This window comes from Balaenoptera ricei, chromosome 19, assembly GCF_028023285.1.
Source record: "Balaenoptera ricei isolate mBalRic1 chromosome 19, mBalRic1.hap2, whole genome shotgun sequence".
Lineage (NCBI taxonomy): Eukaryota > Metazoa > Chordata > Mammalia > Artiodactyla > Balaenopteridae > Balaenoptera > Balaenoptera ricei.
In genome coordinates, this window is record NC_082657.1 from 7,105,638 (window position 1) to 7,126,871 (window position 21,234).

The 21,234-nt window shown below is 59.2% G+C and overlaps 2 protein-coding genes across 6 annotated transcripts; one reads left to right on the top strand and one right to left on the bottom strand.

The window, feature by feature from the left end:
* Nucleotides 1-143: 143 nt before the first annotated feature.
* On the bottom strand, nt 144-14,205 carry SCAF1 (SR-related CTD associated factor 1). 5 transcript variants are annotated; one of them, XM_059906348.1, is made up of 11 exons: nt 14,130-14,205; nt 11,321-11,434; nt 11,015-11,072; nt 10,176-10,270; nt 9,767-9,867; nt 9,564-9,679; nt 3,527-6,355; nt 2,798-2,880; nt 2,360-2,578; nt 889-1,017; nt 144-582 (listed from the first exon to the last, which is right to left on the bottom strand). In XM_059906348.1, exons 2-11 carry the CDS (start codon nt 11,426-11,428, stop codon nt 391-393), a joined length of 3,930 nt encoding a protein of 1,309 aa, XP_059762331.1. In that variant the 5' UTR covers nt 11,429-11,434; nt 14,130-14,205; the 3' UTR covers nt 144-390. The 5 variants fall into 5 exon arrangements, with proteins under 5 accessions (XP_059762331.1, XP_059762332.1, XP_059762330.1 ...); XM_059906349.1 differs by lacking the exon at nt 14,130-14,205 and adding an exon at nt 13,668-14,037; XM_059906347.1 differs by lacking the exon at nt 14,130-14,205 and adding an exon at nt 12,641-13,616.
* A 1,610-nt stretch (nt 14,206-15,815) lies between these two features.
* On the top strand, nt 15,816-19,805 carry RRAS (RAS related). Its single transcript, XM_059904741.1, has 6 exons — nt 15,816-16,012; nt 17,980-18,067; nt 18,183-18,285; nt 18,365-18,473; nt 19,431-19,549; nt 19,626-19,805. Exons 1-6 carry the CDS (start codon nt 15,860-15,862, stop codon nt 19,708-19,710), a joined length of 657 nt encoding a protein of 218 aa, XP_059760724.1. The 5' UTR covers nt 15,816-15,859; the 3' UTR covers nt 19,711-19,805.
* The last annotated feature ends 1,429 nt before the right edge of the window (nt 19,806-21,234 follow it).

Here is a 21,234-nt window from a genome sequence, read left to right on the forward strand (position 1 = left end):
AAACAGGCCCAGTGAGAGGAATGCACTTTTCCCAAGTCACACCGTCTACTTCCCTGCTAACCACCCTCACACTTGGGCCAAAGCTCCTCCCCAACCCTTTCCCAAACTGGACTCTGAAAAGAAAGGGCTAAAAGTCATGGGGCTCAGGGGTAACATTTCATGAAATCTTTAATGAAATTGGGGTAGGGGCACGAACAGAGGGGAGGGGCGATGGGCACAGGCTTGGGGCGAGGGAGATGGCAGTGGGGCTGGGCAGGGGGCTCTCCTCTTTCCCGCAGCAACCCTCCCCCAATCATCCCACTGACAGGGGAGGGACGTAGGGAGGCAGAGCCATAAATACGTCCAGAATTCCAGAGAGGCAGCAAAGGAAGAAAGGGGCGGCTGGGGATCTCAGAGAGGGGGCAGGGGCAGGCCCGGGCCGCCCTTATCAGGGGGTCCCGGCTCCTTGGGCGGCCGTGGGGGCCCCGGGGGGTCCCCCGGCTTGCGGCCGTGCTTGCGGAAGTAGCGGTAGCGTTGGACGTAGGCGCGCACCAGGTTGCTCACCTTCACCGGGTTGATCTCCCCACTTTTGCTGTGGCAGATCTGCGGGGCAAGGGGCAGCTGCAGTCACCGCCAGCCCCCAGGGTCCCCTGCACCTGGACTGCTGAGCGCAGGTGGGGACTGGGATGGGAACCCCTCCACCAAGATCCAGGCCAACGTCCCTACTTGTCCCCCTGATGCCAGCAGAACAGGCCCAGGTGGGCTTGAGGCAATCCTGTCACCCTCTCGCCTTCTGGAGTGACCCACTGCCCCTCTGTCTCCCCATCTCTGTACGCCTGTCTGCTCACGTCCATCACTCCGTCTCATCCTCTCCCCACCTCTGCGCATCTTGCCCCCTCTGGGCCCCACCTTGTGGACGGCCTTCCTCAGGATGTCCTTGTACTCCTCCTTGGTGATGTCCTTCTTCTGATAATACGGCTTGATGGCCAGCTTCACCTCCTCTACTGCCCGCTCCTGCGTGTGCAGCTTCTTCAGATACTGGCGGGGGTGGCAACAGTGGGAAGAAGGGACAGCAAAGGCCAGGTAAGTTCCTGCAGAACCCCTACCTCCACTCACCTGCCCACCAGCTCAGACTTCTTGACCATCCAGCTACTCCCAGAGGTGGAAATCCTGCTTCGGGTCTGCCCTGTTCTCCCCTTGCTGCAGTCGCCCCAGACCCCAGGCCAGGCCTGGGCCTCTCAATGTCACTAGTATCTCCTCCAGGCTGGACCCTGGGCTGTCCCAGGCGTCCATGACCAGGACCCATGTGTCCCCTGCCCTTACAGTCTGGTAGGGAGACAGACCTGAGCCAGGCGGCTGTTCCCTACCATCCCAGAGAAGATGAGGGCAGGTAAACTGAGGCCTGGGAAGGGCAGGACACCCCAGACTTCAGGGCCAACATCTCCCATGAAACAAGAATGCCAACTGTCAGGTGAGCTACTGAGCTGCTGCGGGAGCCATGGACACCCCGGGGGGACTCCTCAGGCCTCCCTAGCCCCACAGGAGTGGGTTTCTAAATATGCGGCCAAGAGAAAGGGGTTGTGGCCTGCACCCGTCTCGTATGTGGCCAGAGAGGACAATGGCAGGGAACAGACAGGGCAGCCTCACTGGCGTAAAAGGGACCTGCTGCTCGTCCCAGGGCCTGTACTGTCCCTGTCCCGCAGCCCATGGCACAGGCCATGGACAAGTACACATCAAAGCTGTGGCCCCACCTCCGTTTATACGGGGCTTATAACACAGGGGTTTGTTCTGCTTTCCTTCTGGCGCTGTATGTAGGGTGCGAAAAGGGTGAGCAGCGCCATCATCTGGTGACAGGGCCATAGCGACCAGCACCCAGATGCAACCAAAAGGTACACAGCCCCCAGGCCCGGGAGGAGGAGCCAGACGTAGTGGGGGAGGGGGAGCTGTTTGCCCTGCACCCATTCTTCCTCCCTCCGTCCAGGAACAGACGCTTGATTTTTTGTTTGTAAGCCACCCCGAGCCCCCCTTACACAAAAAGATAGGGGTGAGAGAGAGAGATATAGATGACCAAAGGGTAGACTGTAGTAGGTATATGTATAAATATGCGTGTGTTTATATCCATATCTATTTCTCTCTTTTTCTCCCTACCTGCATCTCATCTCTATACGAAATTCTTTAAAAACCTGTCTAGCACCCCTTTCCCAATCATCTAATCAAGTGAAAGTTTAGTTCCTTATAATTTAATGATTTCAGCTTTCTCTAAGTCCTCATCTGCTGGCATCAGTCTCTGGCATTCTCCTCGGGCCCCTGCATCTCAGTATCTGCCTGCATTCTCTGCAAAACTGTCACCACCACCCCACCTCTCCCAAGCCCAGTTCACCTTGTCTGTGTCACCACGTCCCTCGGAGCTGCTGCTGCCCTCTCTCTTGTCAGACGCTGCAGCCAGCCCAGTGGGCGTGGGAGGGGTAGAGCCACAGCCCCCCAGGGGGAGGCTGCCAGGGAGCAGGTAGCTGGAGGGGCCAGGGGGCAGACCCAGAGAGGTGGGCACAGGAGCTGGCGTCACCCCCAGACTTGAGGGGGGCTTCCTGTGGCTGAGGATCTGGGGGAAAAGGTTGGAGGATAAGCAAAGGGAGGTGGCAGGGAGGACGGAACATGTACCCCTATTCCCACCCTGATTTCCCAACAGTCCCAGAGGCAACAGGCTCCTCTTCCGGCAAACACCTTGCCCCAAAGCCTGCTGGGAACTGAAGTTCCTCTCCTAACCCGGAGCAGGGGACAAGAGAAGGGGCTGCGGGGACTCTTCCCCAAGGAAGCCCACCTGGTTGGTGGCCTGGATCAGCTCCTGGGCCTTTGCTCGGCTTGCCAGATTGGCTTCTTCCATCTTGAAGAGAAGTGCAGTCACTGCAGTAGGTGGAGAGTGGACGACAAGGATTGGGAGTTGACGCACAAGGAGAGGGTGACCCTCACCCAGCCACGTGCCACCTCCCACCCCGGGCCCCCAGACAGGCTATAAGGTCTCAGGCTCATAACTGGGAAAGGGGGCCTCAGCCACCAAGAGAACCAGCCCACACCCTGTACGTTCTTAGGACTTAAGGTGTGTGTGGGTGGGCGTGTGGCCAGGGTCACACAGTGACGAGTTGGTCCCGAGCCCCCGTAGCCTCCCTCCCCACCTCTGCAGTCTAGCAAAGGCTCCTGCCATCCCTTAAGGGACACTGCTCCCTGCTCCCCCATTCCGGTCCCTCCACCAAGCCTACCCCAGTCTACCTCTAGGTGGACCCCAGGACACACCCCACTCCTCCAGTCTCTGCTGGACTGGCAGCCCGCTGCTCCCATCTGCCCAGCGCTCTCCCAGTGCACCCAAACATCGTGGAGCCTTCTGGACAGACCCTGACTGGCCCTCCCCCACCCGAGGCCCTCCGGGTCCTGGTCACTACACCCACCCCTTCCAAAGTATCTCCACTGCCTCCAAGTTTGTCCCCACATGACCTCCTCCCCGATCCTGTCTCTCCACCCTCATCTGCCCCGGCCCCCCCCAGGGGACACTCACAGGCCAGGACACCGCTGGTAGTGCAGTCTACACCAGCGGGCAGGCTCCAGGGCATGGGTGGGGGCAGTGTGGGCAGCTGGGAGACACGGGGGGCTGGCCCATCCTCCGCCCCCGAGTCACCAGCCGTGGACCCCGCACTAGGGGCGGTGCTGGGAGCGGCAGCGGCCGTGCTGGTGGCCGTGGTGGTGGCCGGCTGCTGCTGCTCCTCCTCCTCCTCCTCCTCCTCTTCTTCCTCGTCCTCCTCCTCTGCCCCACCTCGGACTCCAGCCTCCTCAGTGGCCTCTTCTGGCAGGAAGGAGACCTCAGGTGTCTTGCAGCTGCTATCCACAGTCTGTGAGTCGGGCGTGAGAGCAGGGGGTGGAGGGGCCGCCTTGGGGGGCGGGGTGCTAGGGGCCTTCGATGCCCGCTCTTCCCCGGACCAGGAAGTCTCCTCGGCCCCTTTGGCTCCCGCCGCCTGGCTGCAGCTATCCGCCTTGGACTTCTTCAGTGTCACAGGGCCACTGCTGCCTCCGCTGCTGCCCCCACCGCTGCGGATCTTTTTCCTGGTCTTGGATGGCTTGGTCTTTCCCTTGGTCCCCTTGGCTTTCTTGGCCCCAGCCTTGGCCTTGACCTTGGTCTTTTTGGGCTTGGTGCTGCCCTGAGCTGCTTTGGCCACCTCAGCAGGGGCCCGCTCATCCGGCTTGAGGAAGGGGGAGCGGCTCTCTCGGTCTCGGCTGAACTTGACTCCGATGGAGCCCAGGCCAGCAGACGTGGCCTCCTTGGCTGGTGTGGTGCTGCTGACACCCTCTCGGATCAGCACGGCCACCTTGGACTGTAGCTTCACCTTCCGGGAGGATGAGGAGGACGACGAGGACGAGGAGCCTGAGCCGCTGCTGACAGGTGGCTTTGGCGGGGGCCCTGAGGAGGGCGCCAACTCCTTGGGGGGCCGGGCCTTCTTGGATGACCTGTCCCTGTCCCTCTCTCTGTCCCTGTCCCGGTCCCGATCCCCCCCGTCCAGTGCCTTCCGCCGCGATCCCTTCTCCCGGGAGGAAGAGGAGGAGGAGGCAGCCCCAGAGCGGCGCCGGTCCTTCTCACTGCTCTTGCCTCCCCGCTCCTCGGCGCTCAGTCCCTCGGAGTCGTATAGGACCTCGCGCTTGGGCGATAAGGCCGGAGCCGGTGAGGGGCCGCGGGGGTCAGGCTTGTCCAGCCGGCCCACGGTGATGGTCCGCTTGATGGCAAAGAGATCATGGTCCGTGAGGTCCTGGATGGAGGGCGGCACGGCCCCCCGGCGGCGGCTGTCGCGCTCTCCGCCCAAGGAGGTGGAGCCGGAGGGCGGCTGGGCCGGGGCAGGGCCCTTCTCACTGTCCCCAGACCGCTTCTCGCCCCGGGACCGCGACCGCTTCTTCTTCTTCTTGCTGCCGCCGCCATCCCGGTGCTTGCCGCGGTGCCGCTCGCGCCTGGAAGACGACGACGAGGAGGTGGCCGGGGGCGGGGAGTTCGAGCGCCGCCGCCGCCTCCTTTTCTCCCGGGACCGGGACCTGCGGCTGCCCCCGCGGCGCCGGTCGGTGCTCCGCGAGCGGCGGCGAGCGGAGCGGGACCGCGAGCGGCGGCGGGCGGACGACGAGGCGTGGGAACCCGGCTTGCGGTCCCGGGAGCGGTGCTTCTTGGAGTCCCAGGGGGAGGCCGGGGCCGGCGGGGCGGGCTGCGCGCCGGAGGAGGACGAGGCGGCCTCCTTGGCCTCGCCGCCGCTCCTCTTGCGCTCCCGCCTCGACTTCTTGCGGGTGGGCGGGCCAGTGGGGGCAGCGGAGGCTGGGGCGGCGGCCGGGGAGGGCGAGCGCTGCCGGTAGCGCTCGCGCCGCTGGGTCAGGATCTTGCGGCGCAGGTCCAGGCCGCCCCAGCGCGCGTCTGCGGTGGGCGGGGCGGGGGCCGGCTCCCCCAGGTCCACCTGCAGGGCGCCCTCGCCGTCGGACTCCGCGTGCAGAGACAAAAAGTCGTCCCCCTCGGGGGCCCGGGGGGCGGGCGGCGGGGGCGGGGGCTGGGCCGCAGGGGGGGCCGGGGCCGCCGGAGGGGGTCGTGCGGCCCGGCCGCCGGCCCGGAAGAGGGAGAGCGCCATCCTGGGCTCCTCCTCAGGCTGGACAATCTCGCCCTCCTCAATCTCTGAGTCGCCCGGTGGCAGCAGAGGGGGCGGGAGGGCGGCGCCACCGGCCGTCACCACCTCCACGGAGACCTTGCCTTCCCTACAGGCCTCCGCCTCGGTCCCCACTACAAAGACGCGCCGGCGGGTGGCTCCGTCGGCCCGGGTGGAGTCGGCCTGGGGCGGTGTGCCAGGGGCTGGAGTCGGCTGCAGGGGCTGGGGGTCCGGGCCCGGGCTCTCGTCACCTGGGAAGTCCTGGCTCAGGCTGTTGTCGTCGTAGATGCCCGCCAGGGTCTCTGAGATGCGGCTGATGCTCTGGGACAGGCCTTCCTCCTCCTCTTCTTCCTCTTCCTCCTCCTCCTCCTCTTCCTCCTCCTCCTCCTCCTCCTCAGGTGAGGGGGTCCCCGCCGATGAGCTGGGGTTGGAGCCAGTGGGCTCGAAGGGGTCGTACTTCTGCTCTGGAGCAGGCGGTGGGGAATAGGCCTCGTCGGTGGGGTGGAAGGGGTCATAGATATCAAACCGGGGTGCAGGAGGGGCCGGGGGGGCCGGGGGTGGTGGAGGGGGAGGCGGGGAAGGGGAGGATGATGAGGGGGAAGGGGAAGGCGAAGAGGAGGCAGAGGAGGGGGCAGGGGGCGGAGCAGGGCCCCCGTCTCCAGTGCCCAAGGTGAGGAGGTGGCGGGCACAGGTGGGTCGAGAAGAGTGAGACTGTGGAGAAACTGCAAAGGAAGAGTGGAGACAGGGTGGCGGTCAGGTGCCTGTCCCGGTGCAGCAGAGGGGCCCGCAGGTAGGTCAGCACCCCATCTGCTGGTCCCCCTCACTCAGCACTCGCCACACCAGCAGGCACTGCTTCCAGTGCTTCACGTGTGTCAACACATAAGATGCTCCTCACAACAGTACCTACGCTGCACGCTGTAGGTACTGCGACCCGGGGTCCCAGGAGGAAACTGCAGCACAGAGAGCTGTGGCATCTTCCTCTAGAGCACAGTCAGCAGGGGGGAGTCAGGATGCAAACTCGGTCAGTGTGGCCCCCGAGCCCGCACTCTCATATCCGGAGACGTAAGCTGGCCTGCGGCCCAAGACCACCCTGACCAATGACAGCAGTGACGTTCCCGCAGGAGGCACAGGCTGGGATGGGAGAGCTAGGGTTCCAACCTAGGACCACCTGCAGGGGTCAAGCCCTGGCCTGCTGAGCCAGCTGCCTCTTGAGGGAATCTATCCCTTTGTACAGAAGGCCTAACGTGAGGCTGCGAAGGTGAAACTCCCTCTCCAGAGTCAGAAAGTGGCAGAGCTGGCGAGCCCTGATAGCCCGAGTCCTCACCGTGCCCCCATCACTCTGTGATGAGCCCCATCCCAGGGGCGACATCTGCTTGGGACTCAGACATCACTGACCGGGCCAGGCATCGTGCTGTCCTCCGTTATTTTGTCCGCCCTCCCGAGACCTTGCTTTCGAAGCACTCCACGGTCTCAGCACCATAAGTCACACATGTGGAGACAACTGATCGAGGCTGCCCCCGGGGCGGGTGACGGGGCCAGGATTCAGACACACACATCAGAGTCCAGAGGCCACTCTCTCAACAACATGTAACTGCCAGGATCCTGCCCCAGCAAGGACATGGTCACATGAACAGTGCCAGGGAAGCCCGGGGCTAAGAAGGCAGCACCAGAGCCACCTCCCCACCCGGATCCCAGGCTCCAGCCCTCTCCCGCAATATGCCCGAGGGCAAGCAACTCAACTGCTGTCTGCCTTGGTTTCCTCAACTATAAAATGGGAGTTTGCTCATTCCTTCAACACATTTTTTCTGATCATCAGTCTGAGAGACGGGGTTTGGGGTATAGAATAGAACTGCAAACAAGAGACAAAAATCCCTGCCTTCAAGGACTTGATGAGCAAGAACTCTGACTACCCGGGCTGTTACTACCACCACCTGAGGCAGAAACCAAGTCTGCAGATTGCAGCGGTCTGCAAACTCGAGGCATCCGCTTCTTTAGAAATAGTTTTTTTTAAAGGACTACGGGTGAATTTTTCTTGCATTCTTAATATTTTCCAAACGAAGACCAAAAAACACTTGGAATAAGAAAACAAAACATAGGGACTTCCCTGGTGGTCCAGTGGGTAAGACTCCGTGCTCCCAATGCAGGGGGCCCGGGTTTGATCCCTGGTCGGGGAACTATATCCCGCATGCATGCCGCAACTAAGAGTCCTCATGCTGCAACTAAAAAAGAAAAAAAGATCCCGCACGCCACAACTAAGACCTGGCACAGCAAAAATTAATAAATAAATATTTAAAAACAACAACAACAACAACAAAAACCCAAAACATAACCCCGGAGTCCTGCTGAAAACAGCTATTAGGTTCCAGACACAGTTACGGATATCACTTAAAGCCCAAGGGCCAAATCCCACACACCACCTGTTTTTGTAAATAACGTTTGATTGGAACCCTGTCCCGCCCACTTGTTTACTTATCCCCTGAGGCTTCTGATTTTAAAAGAAATGAAGAGGGAGTTCCCTGGTGGCCTAGTCATTAGGATCCTGGGCTTTCACTGCTGAGGCCCCGTTCAGTCCCTGGTTGGGGAACTGAGATCCCACAAGCCATGCGGTGCAGCCAAAAAAATAATAATAATAATAAATAAATAAATAAAATTTTAAAAAATAATAAAAGAAATGAAAATACTTTTGTGGGCCCCTAAGAGTATGGTGGGCCCCAGGCACCATGTCCCCTGAGCCTAAAGGATAAGTAAGTCACCCCAGATCTGTGAGAAAAAAGAAAGGACAAGGATGGGACTTCCCTGTTGGTGCAGTGGTTAAGAATCCTCCTGCCAACGCAGGGGACACAGGTTCGAGCCCTGGTCTGGGAAGATCCCACATGCCGTGGAGCAACTAAGCCCGTGCACCACAACTACTGAGCCTGCGCTCTAGAGCCCGTGAGCCACAATTACTGAAGCCCACACGCCTAGAGCCGGTGCTCTGCCAACAGGAGAAGCCACCACTGCAGTGAAGAGTGGCCCCCTGCTCGCCACAGCTAGAGAAAGCCCGCGTGCAGCAGCGAAGACCGAACACAGCCAAAAATAAATAAAGTTAAATCTTAAAAAAAAAAAAAAGGACAAGGAAAACGTGAACTGGTTCAGAGGGTGTGCAAGCCTCTGACAGAACAGTTGCTCGTAGCTGACCTTCTGCTACGCCTTCCTCTCCCCTCACCCCTCCCCAGATATGTATGTCCACGCAGAAGGGAAGTCCAAACCCAGGGTTCTCATCAGGGTCCCGGGGGACCAGCAGCAGCATCACTGGGGAGTTGGTCAGAAATGCAAATGCCTGGGCCCTACCAACTCCAGACCTGCTGCATCAGAAACCCCGGGGGTGGGCCTAGTGACCTGTGGATTAACAAGTCCTCTGTGATGATTGTGATGCCCTTTCGAGTTTGAGACCCTCTGCTCTACACTGCTCAGGGGCTTACCACCGTGTGCGGGGCTGGGGAGCAGACTCTCCCTCTGGCAGGTGCACATCGCAGAAGTCAAAAACTTGCACTTTACACACAGAAGGCCCCGGGCTCAGGGCCACCACTAAGCAACTGGCTGTGCCACCTCGAGCAAGAGACTTCCCTCTTTCAGACTCTTCTCTTCCTGGAGGCGGAGACACTGAGAGTCCCCCGTCCTGGGGAGATGAATTCCTAACGCAGTTACACTGATATTCAGAAGCCCCGGACGCACACTAACTGCTCCCACATGGTAGCTCTCACGTCAGTTTTAACTTTAATTACATCTGCACATGCATATAGCCTTTACTGAAGTCTAACAGGAGAAAGACGTGAAAGTACAGATTTTGTCTAAATGACGTACTCAGCACCGCTACTACTACCAACAGCAGCTAACGCTCACGCGACGCCAAGGCTGACTGCCTGCCAACTCAGCCCTGGCCCCACATACCCGTTTTGCCCGTCCTCCAGGCCCTGACACGGGGCAGCAGGCTGGGTACGGGAAGAGGGACTGGATCCCTGTCCCCAATTCGGACCTCGGCCACCAGCTCCAGCATGTCCTCGCTTCTGCAAGACAGGGGGTGAGTGAGCCTCAGAGGTGCGTCCAACTCCCACGCCGGGGGCCTCTCCCACTCCAGCTGCCCAGATACTCACTCGCCAGGCCGCAGATCCAGGTGGCTGGGAACCCAGGTATCTGGGGGATCCAGGATGCTCACCAGCCCCGCGAGGAGGCCATCGGCAGCCACGTCCAACACCTGGAATAGGCCAGGAGGGGCTCCACCCTGTCCCTGCTCGTGTGAGGACCCACATAGGCCCTAAGCTCTCAGTAACCCAAACATCTGAGACCCTATGAGAACACGAGGATCCAACTGACTCCTCAACCTGACTTCCTCCAGGACCCAAGGGACCAGGCCTCAGAGCCTCCGACACTGCCCCCGATCAGCACCCCAGACCCAGGAGCCTGGGTCCCAACCCCATTTCCCCATTTCAGGGATCCAGGCCCCACTGACCTTCCTCCCCCAGCCCCAGAAGTCCAGGTCCCTAGTCCCCTCTTCTTACTCACAGAAGCCGTGTCAGTCCCCCCTGATTCCTGGGAACGGGGCTCTGAACGTGGGCTCCGACAGCGCCTCCATCGAAGGCCATGACACCGAGAACCATCTGGAGAGAGATTTGCATGGGGGATTGGAGACAGGGGACTAGATGCAGAGACCTTGCTGGGCAGAGGAAAAAGAGCCGGCCTAGCTCTTGACAAGGGAACCAAGCTCCTGCCTACTCTCCCGGCCTCCATCCAACCGCTTCCCAACCTGGGTCCCAGAAGGACTTCCCAACCCCCTTTTGAGGCACCAACTCTCTCACCCATTTGTCCTCCCAGCCACCCTCAGGATGAAGTCCAGACAAGTCAGCTTGGCCTTTGAGCCTTGCTGTGACCCAGTCCCCACGGAGCGATCCTGCTTCCCTTCCCACCAACATCCTCTGCCCGCCAGCCCCAAAGACCCACAACTCGGTCCAGCAACGTGGTCCCTGTGCTGCGTGCCTGCTGGTGCCGCCCCCGCCTATCAGGCTTTCCTCTTCACCAGACAATGCTCGTACAGCCTTAGAGACACAGGTCCCCTGTCACCTCCTCGCTGAACCCTTCCTGGACCCCATCTCCCTCCACACCAGCTTAGCTGGGCCTCCTGCCCTCTCACGGTGCCTCGGGCTACCTCTGTGCTGGGACTGTGTCTCCCCTCTGCCAGACTGTGAGCCCTTCCAAGATGGCCACGGAGTCCAACCCATCTTGGGCTCCCTGTGCCAGCACAAGGGTGGTACCCAGGAGGCCTCGGGAAAGCGTATATGAATGAGATTAGGAGAAAGAATGCAGAGATGGGGCAGGGGGCTGGGAAGAACCAGAAGCTGTCATACCTTTATCATTTGGCAGGTCCCCCTGCAGGGAACTTCCCACAGCCTGCTGAATGGCCCGCTGAAGGAAAGGTGAGGGTGAAGGGGGTGGAAAGAAAGAGCAGTCAGGGGATGCATGCAGAAGGTCACAAGCTCTGCTGCTGGGAGACAGCCATTCCAGACACCCCTGCAACCAGACTCAAACCCTACAGACAGGCCAAGAGTCCCGGCCCCCCAACCCCTCCTTCCCCAAGGGTCCAGGAGTCAGGGCCCTGGAATCTGGACTCCCGGCCCCTCCCTCCCTCGGCCCCAGGCGTCTGGCTGCCTCACCAAGATAAAAGCAGAAGGAGAAAGCGAAGGGTCTCTGTCTGGCGGACCGTCACCCCGATCCTCGCCTGACTCCTCTGTCTTCCCTCGAGACTCATCTTCTTCCTCCATGGTCACCTGGTGGTGGAGGTGGGGGGAGAGTCTGGAGTAGAGGCTGGTGGGCAGGGCACGGGGGTGCCAGGTGGCGGAAGGAGAGGACGGACATGAAGACCTCAGGGGCCTCCAACACTGTATCCCCTTCAGCATCCCTCCTCTCCTCCACCGCATCCCAGGCCCGGGCAAGTACCAGGCCCAGTGCAGACACTAGAGGGACTGGAGCAACTCTCTTCCCTCGTCTGAATTTCAGTTGCCTACTCTGCCAAAGGGAGGCCCTCCCGGCCTATTTCCACACACCCCTCCCCAGTTTCCGCACCTTCCTGCACAACCAAACTTTAAGACCTCACGGGAGCCCGCCTTCACGGAAGCCAAGACTCTTTTCTGTTGAGTTGTCATTTCAAACACCGCATCAAGAAGTCTCATAAACCCACCCTTCCCAAACCGAGATACGTGCCAGTGTGCTGGGTGCGCCTCAAACACCACGCCACTTCCTAAAGCATCGATTCTCCTCAATGGTGAGGGACCCAACAAAATGTATTTACACACAGAAGATGGAACTATAATAGAATGAGCTACAAAACCAGTACACCACTTTGAAAACGAAAACACGAACTTCAGGAATGCTGTCCACCAGACGCCGCAGGGAACACCCTCGATCACCTGTCTGCCCCTTGTGTGGAAGCGCGGCTCAAGGCTTCGCCATGTCACAGAAATTCTCAGGTTATACAGAAGGTGAAAAATCACTCTTCAGACTGATGGGGGTCTTGATTAGGGCTTCAGAAAATACGAAGATTTCAGCTGTAGGCTTCCCTGCAACTGTCAAATCTCCTACTCTGAAGACAATAAATATCTGGTCCCACAGTTCCTAGAAAGCTTCAAAACCCCTAACCCTCAACTCCGTGTGCTTAGCTCTAAGTGGGCCCAATAGGAGTATCTAAGTCAGAGAAAGGCTGTGAGAATTGAAAGGAGACCGACTCCTGACACAGAGTTAACAGCCCAAGCCGGCTATACAGAGTAACAATAATTATCATCGACCTTTAACGCCCAGGTTTCCCTTACTTCGGTCTCCCCTACACCCTCGGTTGCATACCTGCCAAAAAAAAAAAAAAAAAAAAAATCTCGGTCCTGGTCTCCCTCGTACCAGATTTTCAGAAAGCTCTCCCATGCTGCCTCCTGGCTCTCTAAGAGCCTGCAGTTCCTTCCCAAACTCCCATAGACAACTCTCACCATGATAAGCCCCTCTGGACAGTTCCCAGCCCTGGGGCTGCTCTCCAGCACCTGGGCACCTGGGTGGGGCTGGGGGGAGCACACGCTATGTAGAACAGCGTCTGTCACATAAGAGAAGCTTAATCAAGATGTGCTGATTACAGACCCACAGAGCCCCAAACCCTCTGTAGAATGAATATCCTCCCTTGCCCATTCACACATGCCCCAGGCTTTGCAGACACACCCCTGGCTCCTTAGTTAGGTCTTTTAGACCTGAGAAGCCTCTGCAGACGCTGCTAGGTCCCTCTAGATCAGTTTCCCAAACTATAGACTTGATAGTTCAGTGCTTCACAAATAGCTTGTTATCAAAGCAAATCGAACACAGTAGAAGATTCTTCACAATACATCACAAGTAAATGGAAATACTAATTAATGGGACTTGGGTATGAAATTCATATGACGGTGTACACTGGGTCTCAATGAAAAAATGTATTTCTCACTGTAGATCAAGGTCAAAAGAGTTTGAAAAGCACAGCACTAGATGAGTCTAGCCGATCCTATAGACTTTCCCAGACCAAGGAGGACTGATTCTAACTCTCTCTGTAGCCCCAGGGCCACGCAGAATTTTTCAACATTGTGCATTTGAATTACTTTCTAAGGGCAAGTACAATACAGCTGGGCAAATTTTCCAATACTCTTCATTGTCTTATCTCCACGCAGTTATATGCCCCCCCCCACAAGGCATTCGAATTTGCAGTCACACTCAAAGCCACCTAGATGGTTCCAGGTCCTTCTAAGTGCCCCCAGCCTCCTGTCACCCAGATTAGACACTCCCCAGACAGCTAGAGACCCATCCAGGCCTCTCAGAACATCTCAGTATTTGCCTCTCTCCCTTCGTGGGTACATCCCGCTCCTCTGGGTAGCTATAAAGGACTTCCTAGCCCTGGAACAGTTCTTCCAGGCCCAGCTATATGGCCCCAGACCCCTGTAGGTGAGCCGCATCCTCAGGTCAGCCCATGTAGACACTTCCCAGCCCTAACAGACATACCCTAGGCGCTATAGTTGGCTCTGCAGATACTCCCCAGCTCTTGCAGATCTCCTTCACCCCGGGACATATCTCAAGATCTCAAGATGGCCCCAGAACCCTCTAAACAGACCCTAGCCTCCGGTCAGCTCATAAAGACGATCAACAGTGCCTACAAAAATGACCCAAGCCAGCTATATGATGGAAAGCAGGCTTAGTCTCAGTCCAGGCCCTGTGGACGCCCCCAATCCTCTCGGGGACGCCCCGTAGATGCCCCCCGGCACCACAGACGCGTCCCGGGGCCTTCAGAAGGCCCCCCGCTCGCCGCCAGGCGCCGCCGCCGCTACCAGGCCCGAGGCCGCTCCGCTAAGCCCTCCAGGCCCTGTGGCGTGCCGGGAGGACCCCGGGACAACTAGCGACCCGACTCCGCCCCGCCCACCCCGATAGGCCCGAGCCCCGCGGCCCGGACCGCCGCCGCCATCTTACCCCGCCGCTCGGGCTGCGGCTCCGGCCCCGGCGCGGGGCGGGGCGGGCTGGGGCGGGGCTCGCGAGCAGAGGGAGGAGAGGGGTGGAGCTAAAACACCGCCGAGCTTGCCGGGACTTCAAGTACCGAGCACGGTGCCGTGAAGGCTGGTGGGAAGGCTCCGGACTCAGTTTCCCAGCAGCCAATAGGACACATAGGCCGGGTGCGCGCGACGCACACCGGGAGGCGTAGTCCGCGCGTCGCCTCCGCCGCGCGGGGACAGCAAGCGGGGTGAGGGGTGAAGTGGGCGGGGTTGCGGTAGGCCGCGATTAGGCTCCAAAGTACCCAGCACGCGCGCGGAAAGAGCGGCGGAAAAGGAAGTGACGGAAAGAGCGGTCAGCGTGACAGATGCGAGGGAGTTGTAGTTCCGCGGAGTGGGCCGTAGGAAAAAAAAAAACAACAGGACAGACTGGGAGTTGCCCCGCCCACATTCTAGGGATCCCACAGTCCCGATACCAATTTCTCTCTAAATTTAGAACCAAGGAGCCCGGCCGTACAGCTTCCTCCTCATTTAGGACAGAAAAGTCCAGATTCCGATTCCTCTCACTCAGAACACAGGAGTCCGGACTCACATTTCCCTCCTCCCTGGGACTCAGAAGCCGAGCCCTCCTTCCTGTTAAATCCAGGAGTCGGGCCCTCAAGCCATCCTCAGACCATTCCTGGTCTCAAACAACTACCTTACGCTAACCCGAGTGTTCGGGTTCCCCACCCTAACTCCCTCGGATCCAGAATTTTGGGTCCCCAGCCCCTCCAACCTCTGGATCCAAGAGTCTGGGCCCTCAGCTTCCCTCCTTTACCGAACCTAGTAGTAAGGACCCCCAGGTCCCCTCCTTCTGGGGTCCCACGAGTCCAAGCCTCCAGCCCTATTCTCCCCTAGGTACTCCTAGGAGTCTGGGCTCTCAGCTTCCTCCTCCTTCAAGACCCAGAAATCCTGACCCTAGACCCTTCATAATCCAGGCATCCCGGCTTGGGCGAACTGGCTCATGGATTAGGAATGCAGTGATCTCACGGCCCCTCCCTGCCCAGTTACCCGCTGTCCCCCCTCCAGGGCCCCATCTTCCCTCCCAGTCTGTCTTCCGCTTGGCTGGGACAGCGGGAACCGGAAACCTGGGTCCCTTAGCGGGCGGAGCCTCCAGCATCCAGCCCAGACGCCCGGGTCGGGAGCTTGGCTAGGATCCCAGGACGGAGGTTGAGCTTGCCCTCAGGACTTGCTCCTTTCTCGGAGCGCGCCTATATACGGCCGCGCGCGAGTCCGCGAGCTCCGCCTACTGGAACAAGGCCTCGGAGAAGGTGCCCTGAGAAACTGCATCACAGGGCTCGTCATTTGCATAGCCCCACCCCGAGCTATCTTCCCGACCCATCCGCCGAGAGAATGAGAGCTTATTAGCATAACCCCGCCCTCAGACGGCCGGCCAGCCGAGAGCGCGTGGCGCCGCTCGGGGTGAGCCCAGTTCTCTTATTAGCGTGTCCCCGCCCCATTTGGAATTCCCCTTCTCAGCGAACGCCTTTCCCCTACCCTTATTATCATAGCTCCTCCTTTTCCCTGGCCTTGCCTCCTTCTTAAGTGTCCCGAGATACTAGCCCTTCTTGCTGGAGTTCATGATTATGCAGTAGCCTTATTAGCGTGGCCCGCCCCTAGGCCCCGCCCGGTTCCCCCCCAGGCGGTAGCGGCGGCAGCGGCAGCGGTGGCGACATGAGCAGCGGGGCGGCGTCCGGGACAGGGCGGGGGCGGCCCCGGGGCGGGGGGCCGGGGCCCGGGGACCCCCCACCCAGCGAGACACACAAGCTGGTGGTCGTGGGCGGCGGCGGCGTGGGCAAGAGCGCGCTGACCATCCAGTTCATCCAGGTAGTGGGCCCTCACCCCGGGGGGGTGCCCCCGGGACCCAGAACTGAGCCCTTTGCGGGATCCCTGAGACCCCGGTTTCCCCTCGATCCATCACTGATACCCTCCTGTGAGGCCTTCTAATCTTAAAAAAGTCCCCCTCAGATGTGACCCTGAGCCCCTCAGGGCCTCCACCCACTACATGAGGGACATTCCTCCTGTACTTGTATCTTGAGACCCACCTCCCCTACCCCCAGTACCCAAGACCCCGCTTCCCTACTGACCTGACCGTGGGTGCCTCCTGGGAGCACCCTAAATCCAGAAGAGTCACCCCATCCAGACCCTAAGCACTCTCATGGGCCCCCACCCCCCTAGGTGCCGCCTCCCCGCAACCTTGAGCACCATCTCCCCCAGATCGCAGACCCAAACTTCCCCTCTGAGCCACCCAGAACCTAACTGAGAGAATGCCTGTGCCCGATGCCCTTGAGATTCCCCCAGTCTGGATGCTTAGCCCCTTCAGGGACCTCCCCCAGAAACTGGAAATTATGCCCAGGCTTTGCCCCTGAGGCCCATCTAGGACCACCCAGTCCTGAGAGAGGCACCCTCAGACCTGAGAGATTTCAAAAAGATCCTGCCCCTTGGCCATTCCAGAGAACTCTAAGACCCCAAGTTCTGGGGATCCCCTATCCCACCAGACCCAGACCCCCACCCTTCCCCAAGGAAAACGCACCACTCCTCCATCTTGAGTTTTCCTCCACTCCGATTCCCCTAGCCCCTCTCTGAAACTCTGGCTAGCCCCCAAATCATCTCCATGGAGTAAGTCCCCAGATTCTTGACACCCCTAGAAAGACCTGCTCCTTGGGAGTTTCTCTGATATCTTAAATGCATCTCAGGGTCTTTAAGATTCTCTGGACTCTATAAGTCTCTGACAAACCTCCCAAATGCTCCCGAGCCCCCAGTTTTCACCCCTGAGCTTCTCCTGATGTACTTTGCAGATACACCCCTAATCCCCCCAGGGCCAGGTCCCTACACCCTCCCTCACCAAGCACCCCCCCTAACAGGCAGGATGCAGCCTGCAGACCCCCAGCTGCCAAGTCACCACTTCTCTCCTGAGAATCCACCCCTGCCCAGGAAACTTCCACCCCATTCCCCAGGGAAATCCTCCCACCTCAGAAAAACCCTAGAAAGGTGTCCGCTACTGAGATGCTACCGCAGAGGCCCCCCGCTCAAGAGACCCCAGCCAGCACCTGCAAGGGAGCCCCTGTCTGTGTAGAGAAAGGCCCCAGCCCTGGGCCCCTTGCACCCAGGGGCAGACCCAAAGCTGGCCCAAAGCCTGGCTGGAGGCGGGCGGGACCCGGGCAGGAAGGGAGGGGCCCGGCCTGCGGGCGGGGCAGCTTCTCCGCAGCCGTATTGGAACCGGGACCTTCCCCTGGGAGGAGACACTGGAAGCTGCCCGAAGAGGAGGAGGGGGAGGGGGAGGAGGAGAAGGAGGAGGAGGAAGAAAAAGAAAAAAAAGAGGGAAGAGAAAGAGGAGGAGGAGGGAGAGCTATAGACAGGCAGATATTCTGGGCAACAGTGGCTCTCAATAACTGAGCACCTACTATGCCCAGGGGATATATTAAATACTGAACAGGGATTTTCCCTGAATCTCACCAACAGTGGATTAAGCCTAGTGCTATTTTTATCCTCATTTTCCAAATGAGAAAACTGAGGTTCCGAGAGGGGAAGTGATTCGTTCGATGCCACATAGCCAGGATTGTAATCGTGATGTGGGAAATGTACTTTATACCAGAAAAACAGGACCAGGAGACAGAGAGAGGAGCCTGGGGAGGGCCATGGGAAGGGCCAGAGACCCAGAGAGAGGGAGACAGACTCAAAAGAGGGGAAGAGACCCAGAAGGAGGGGGGCCGAGAAAGTCGGGGCTCAGAGGCAGGGCTACATCACCTCTGCTGGGACACTGCAGTAAAGGTGTCCTCTTCCCACCCCACCAGTCCTACTTCGTGTCTGACTACGACCCCACTATTGAAGACTCCTACACGAAGATCTGCATGGTGGATGGCGTCCCAGCCCGCCTAGACAGTGAGGGCGGCAGGGGAGATGGTGGGAGGGGGAGTGGCAGGGCTGAAGGCTTGGCGGGAGGGGGGTGGCTGGAGGGAGCCTCGTCCCCACAGAGGCCCCTCTCCCCTCCCTGCAGTCCTGGACACCGCCGGCCAGGAGGAGTTCGGTGCTATGCGGGAGCAGTACATGCGCGCCGGCCATGGCTTCCTGCTGGTGTTTGCCATTAACGACCGGCAGAGGTGAGAGTGATGGGGGGTGGGGAGCGGGGGGGGGGCGCTGGGGGTGAGCAGCTGTCTGGACCTCTGGCTTCATCCGCAGTTTCAACGAGGTGGGCAAGCTCTTCACGCAGATCCTCCGAGTCAAGGACCGAGATGACTTCCCCATCGTGTTGGTCGGGAACAAGGCAGATCTGGAGACACAGCGCCAGGTCTGGGACACCCACCCACCCCCACCCCACCCCCCGGCCGCCGCCGACTGGACCCCATCTCAGTCTGGGAGGCTCCTTCTAGTGCACCTCCTGAGACTCCTCATGTCAGGATCCTCCTGTGGCTCCCTTGGTCCGTTGTCACACCCCCACTAGACGTGTTGCCCCACCTTGGACCTTCTGAGTCCACAGCGTTGCACACAGGTGTTCTCAGGAGAGGTGGCTGGATGGAAAAAAGGGCACCTCCCCCAGGGTCAACCAGCCCCAGTGTTCTGTCCTGTCCCCTCCTCTTGTTCCTACCTAGACCCTGGCCTCAGCCTCCTGTTTCTCCCCCCCCCCCCCCCCGTCAACCTCTCACTCTGGCTGCCCCTCCCCTGCTCACAGCCCTCCCATGGCTTCCCAGCACCCCAGCTCTTCCACCTGGCCCTTGATGCCCTCCGTGATCTTGTCCTTTCCTTTCTCTGTTCTCACCATTTCCCTATACACACAGACTGTGTGATTTCCACACAGAACTCGTCTTTTTGATTAAGCCTTTGGGGATTTCCACCCTTTGGGACTTTGCTTGGGCCTCTGCTGGGAACACCCCGACTTTTCTGTTTCTCTGACAACTCGGTTGCAGGAGAAGGTCTCTGGAACCTTCCCTGACTCCTTACTTAGATGGCACCCAGCTAACCCCCTGGGCATCTCCGCCAGGACCTTCCTGGACTTTTTCCTCTTCTCTTGGGCCCTCACAGTATGTAACCCCAGCTAGAGCACACAGTGTGTCTTTCTGCCTCCCCCAGCTGGGACCAGCCTTTTGGGCGGCATCAGGCGGCATGTGGGATCTTAGTTCCCCGACCAGGGATGGAACCCGGGCCCCCTGCATTGGGAGCGAAGAGCCTTAACCACTGGACCACCAGGGAAGTCCCTGGGACCAGCCTTGAATGCAGGGACCTGACTCCTCCATGTCCCACGCCCCAGGTTCCCCGATCCGAAGCCTCCACCTTCAGCGCTTCCCACCACGTGGCCTACTTTGAGGCCTCAGCCAAACTGCGCCTCAATGTGGACGAGGCCTTCGAGCAGCTGGTGCGGGCTGTCCGGTGAGCACTGCCCCCTTGCCGTCGTCCTCCACCACCCTGCTCCCTGCGGCCCAAACTCACCAGCCTCTTCCCGCAGGAAGTACCAGGAACAAGAGCTCCCGCCCTGCCCGCCCAGCGCCCCCAGGAAGAAGGACGGGGGTTGCCCCTGCGTCCTCCTGTAGGGACGGGAGAGGAGCAACCGGCACGAGCTCTCGGGACCAGCTGCCCTCGCCGAGCTTCTTTCCCCATCTGGGTCTCCCAGGAACACTACACTCCCACCCGTGATTCCTGGCCTCCTCCAGGGGCCATCACCACTGTGTGCCTTCTGCCACCGCCTCCTTCCCCCACCTGAGTCCCAGGGTGAGGGCTCCCGGGCGTCCGGGTCACTGCTGTATATAACTCCCCTCCCCCAGAGAAATAAAACGTCACTGCCAATGTCAGGAGGTGCTTTTTAAAAAGGGAAAAGGGCAGGGGAGGTGGGTGAACTCAGGCTGCGCAGACACACTAAAGCCTCGCTCCACGGAGAACCATACGCCGAGAACCATTGGATCTAGGACCCTTTGCTTGGGGGAGGGACAGGGGATATACAGAACTAGCCGAGCCAGGCCTCTGGGCCCCCACTTCCACTCCAACAGCACGATTGCACCCTTTTCTGTTTCCCCAGTGCCCAGTACTAATAAAGTACTAACAAAGTACTAACGTTTGAAAAAAACATTCCCCCCCACCACCTCCGGAAAGCTCTAGAACTGCACCTTTCAGTCTGGCAGCCGGAAGCTACATGTGGCTATTTAAATTTAACTTAAATAAAATTTTAAAACTCAGTTCCTGAATCACACTAGCTACATTTCAAGAGCTCAGTATTCACATGTGGCTCAGCAGCTACCCGAACGGGCAGGGCAAATACACAAAATTCTCCTTATTGCAGAAAGGTCTATGGGACAGTGGTGTTCTAGGAGGTTCCAGGATCTCGGAGAGAGGCAGCAACTGCTACAAAGCCTGCCCACCTGCTTCCCACCTCCAGTGTATATTGAGAAAGGCGTTTTGGCTGCAGGAGGGAGAAGGGACAGGTGGGCTGAATGGTGTCCAAGCAGCCGACTGGCAAGTTCTGTTCTAGAAAGTTCTCAGTTGGGCTGACATCTGAGTCTAAACCCTGAATTCAACTGGAGGCCGGTGTGGACGCACCCCATTTGACCCTCTCTCCCGGGGGGGCCTGAAGTGTGGGGCATCTCAAGGCCACCGCATATAAGGTGACAACACACTTCAATTTGAGAATCAGGACCCCCAATTCTGTACTCTAGTTGCTAACCTGGAAGGCTGGAGCCGGAACTGGAGACCACCACTCCCCTATCTCCCAGGCCCGTCTGACAGGCCATCTTTGAACTCCAACACCTACTCAACACACCAGGCCAGAAATCTCAACCAAGATTTCACCGTGCCCTGGAACTTTGGCCTCCACCTTATAACTGTCACCAGTCAATGATCTGCTCCCCGACCCCTACATCTGCTCAGTCTCAACAGAATCTCCGGGCCTCAATCCCAAAATATTCCCTTGACACCCACCCCAGAACCCGCTTCCTGGTTCTAGGGTAGACAACGACCCTGCGTGGCCCCAGCAGCAGGCTGCCTGGGTTCAAATCTGGCGCTGCCCCCTCCCATCTGAGCACCTTTGGGCGAGTGCTTCTCACTCTTCTCATCTGTAAAGAGGG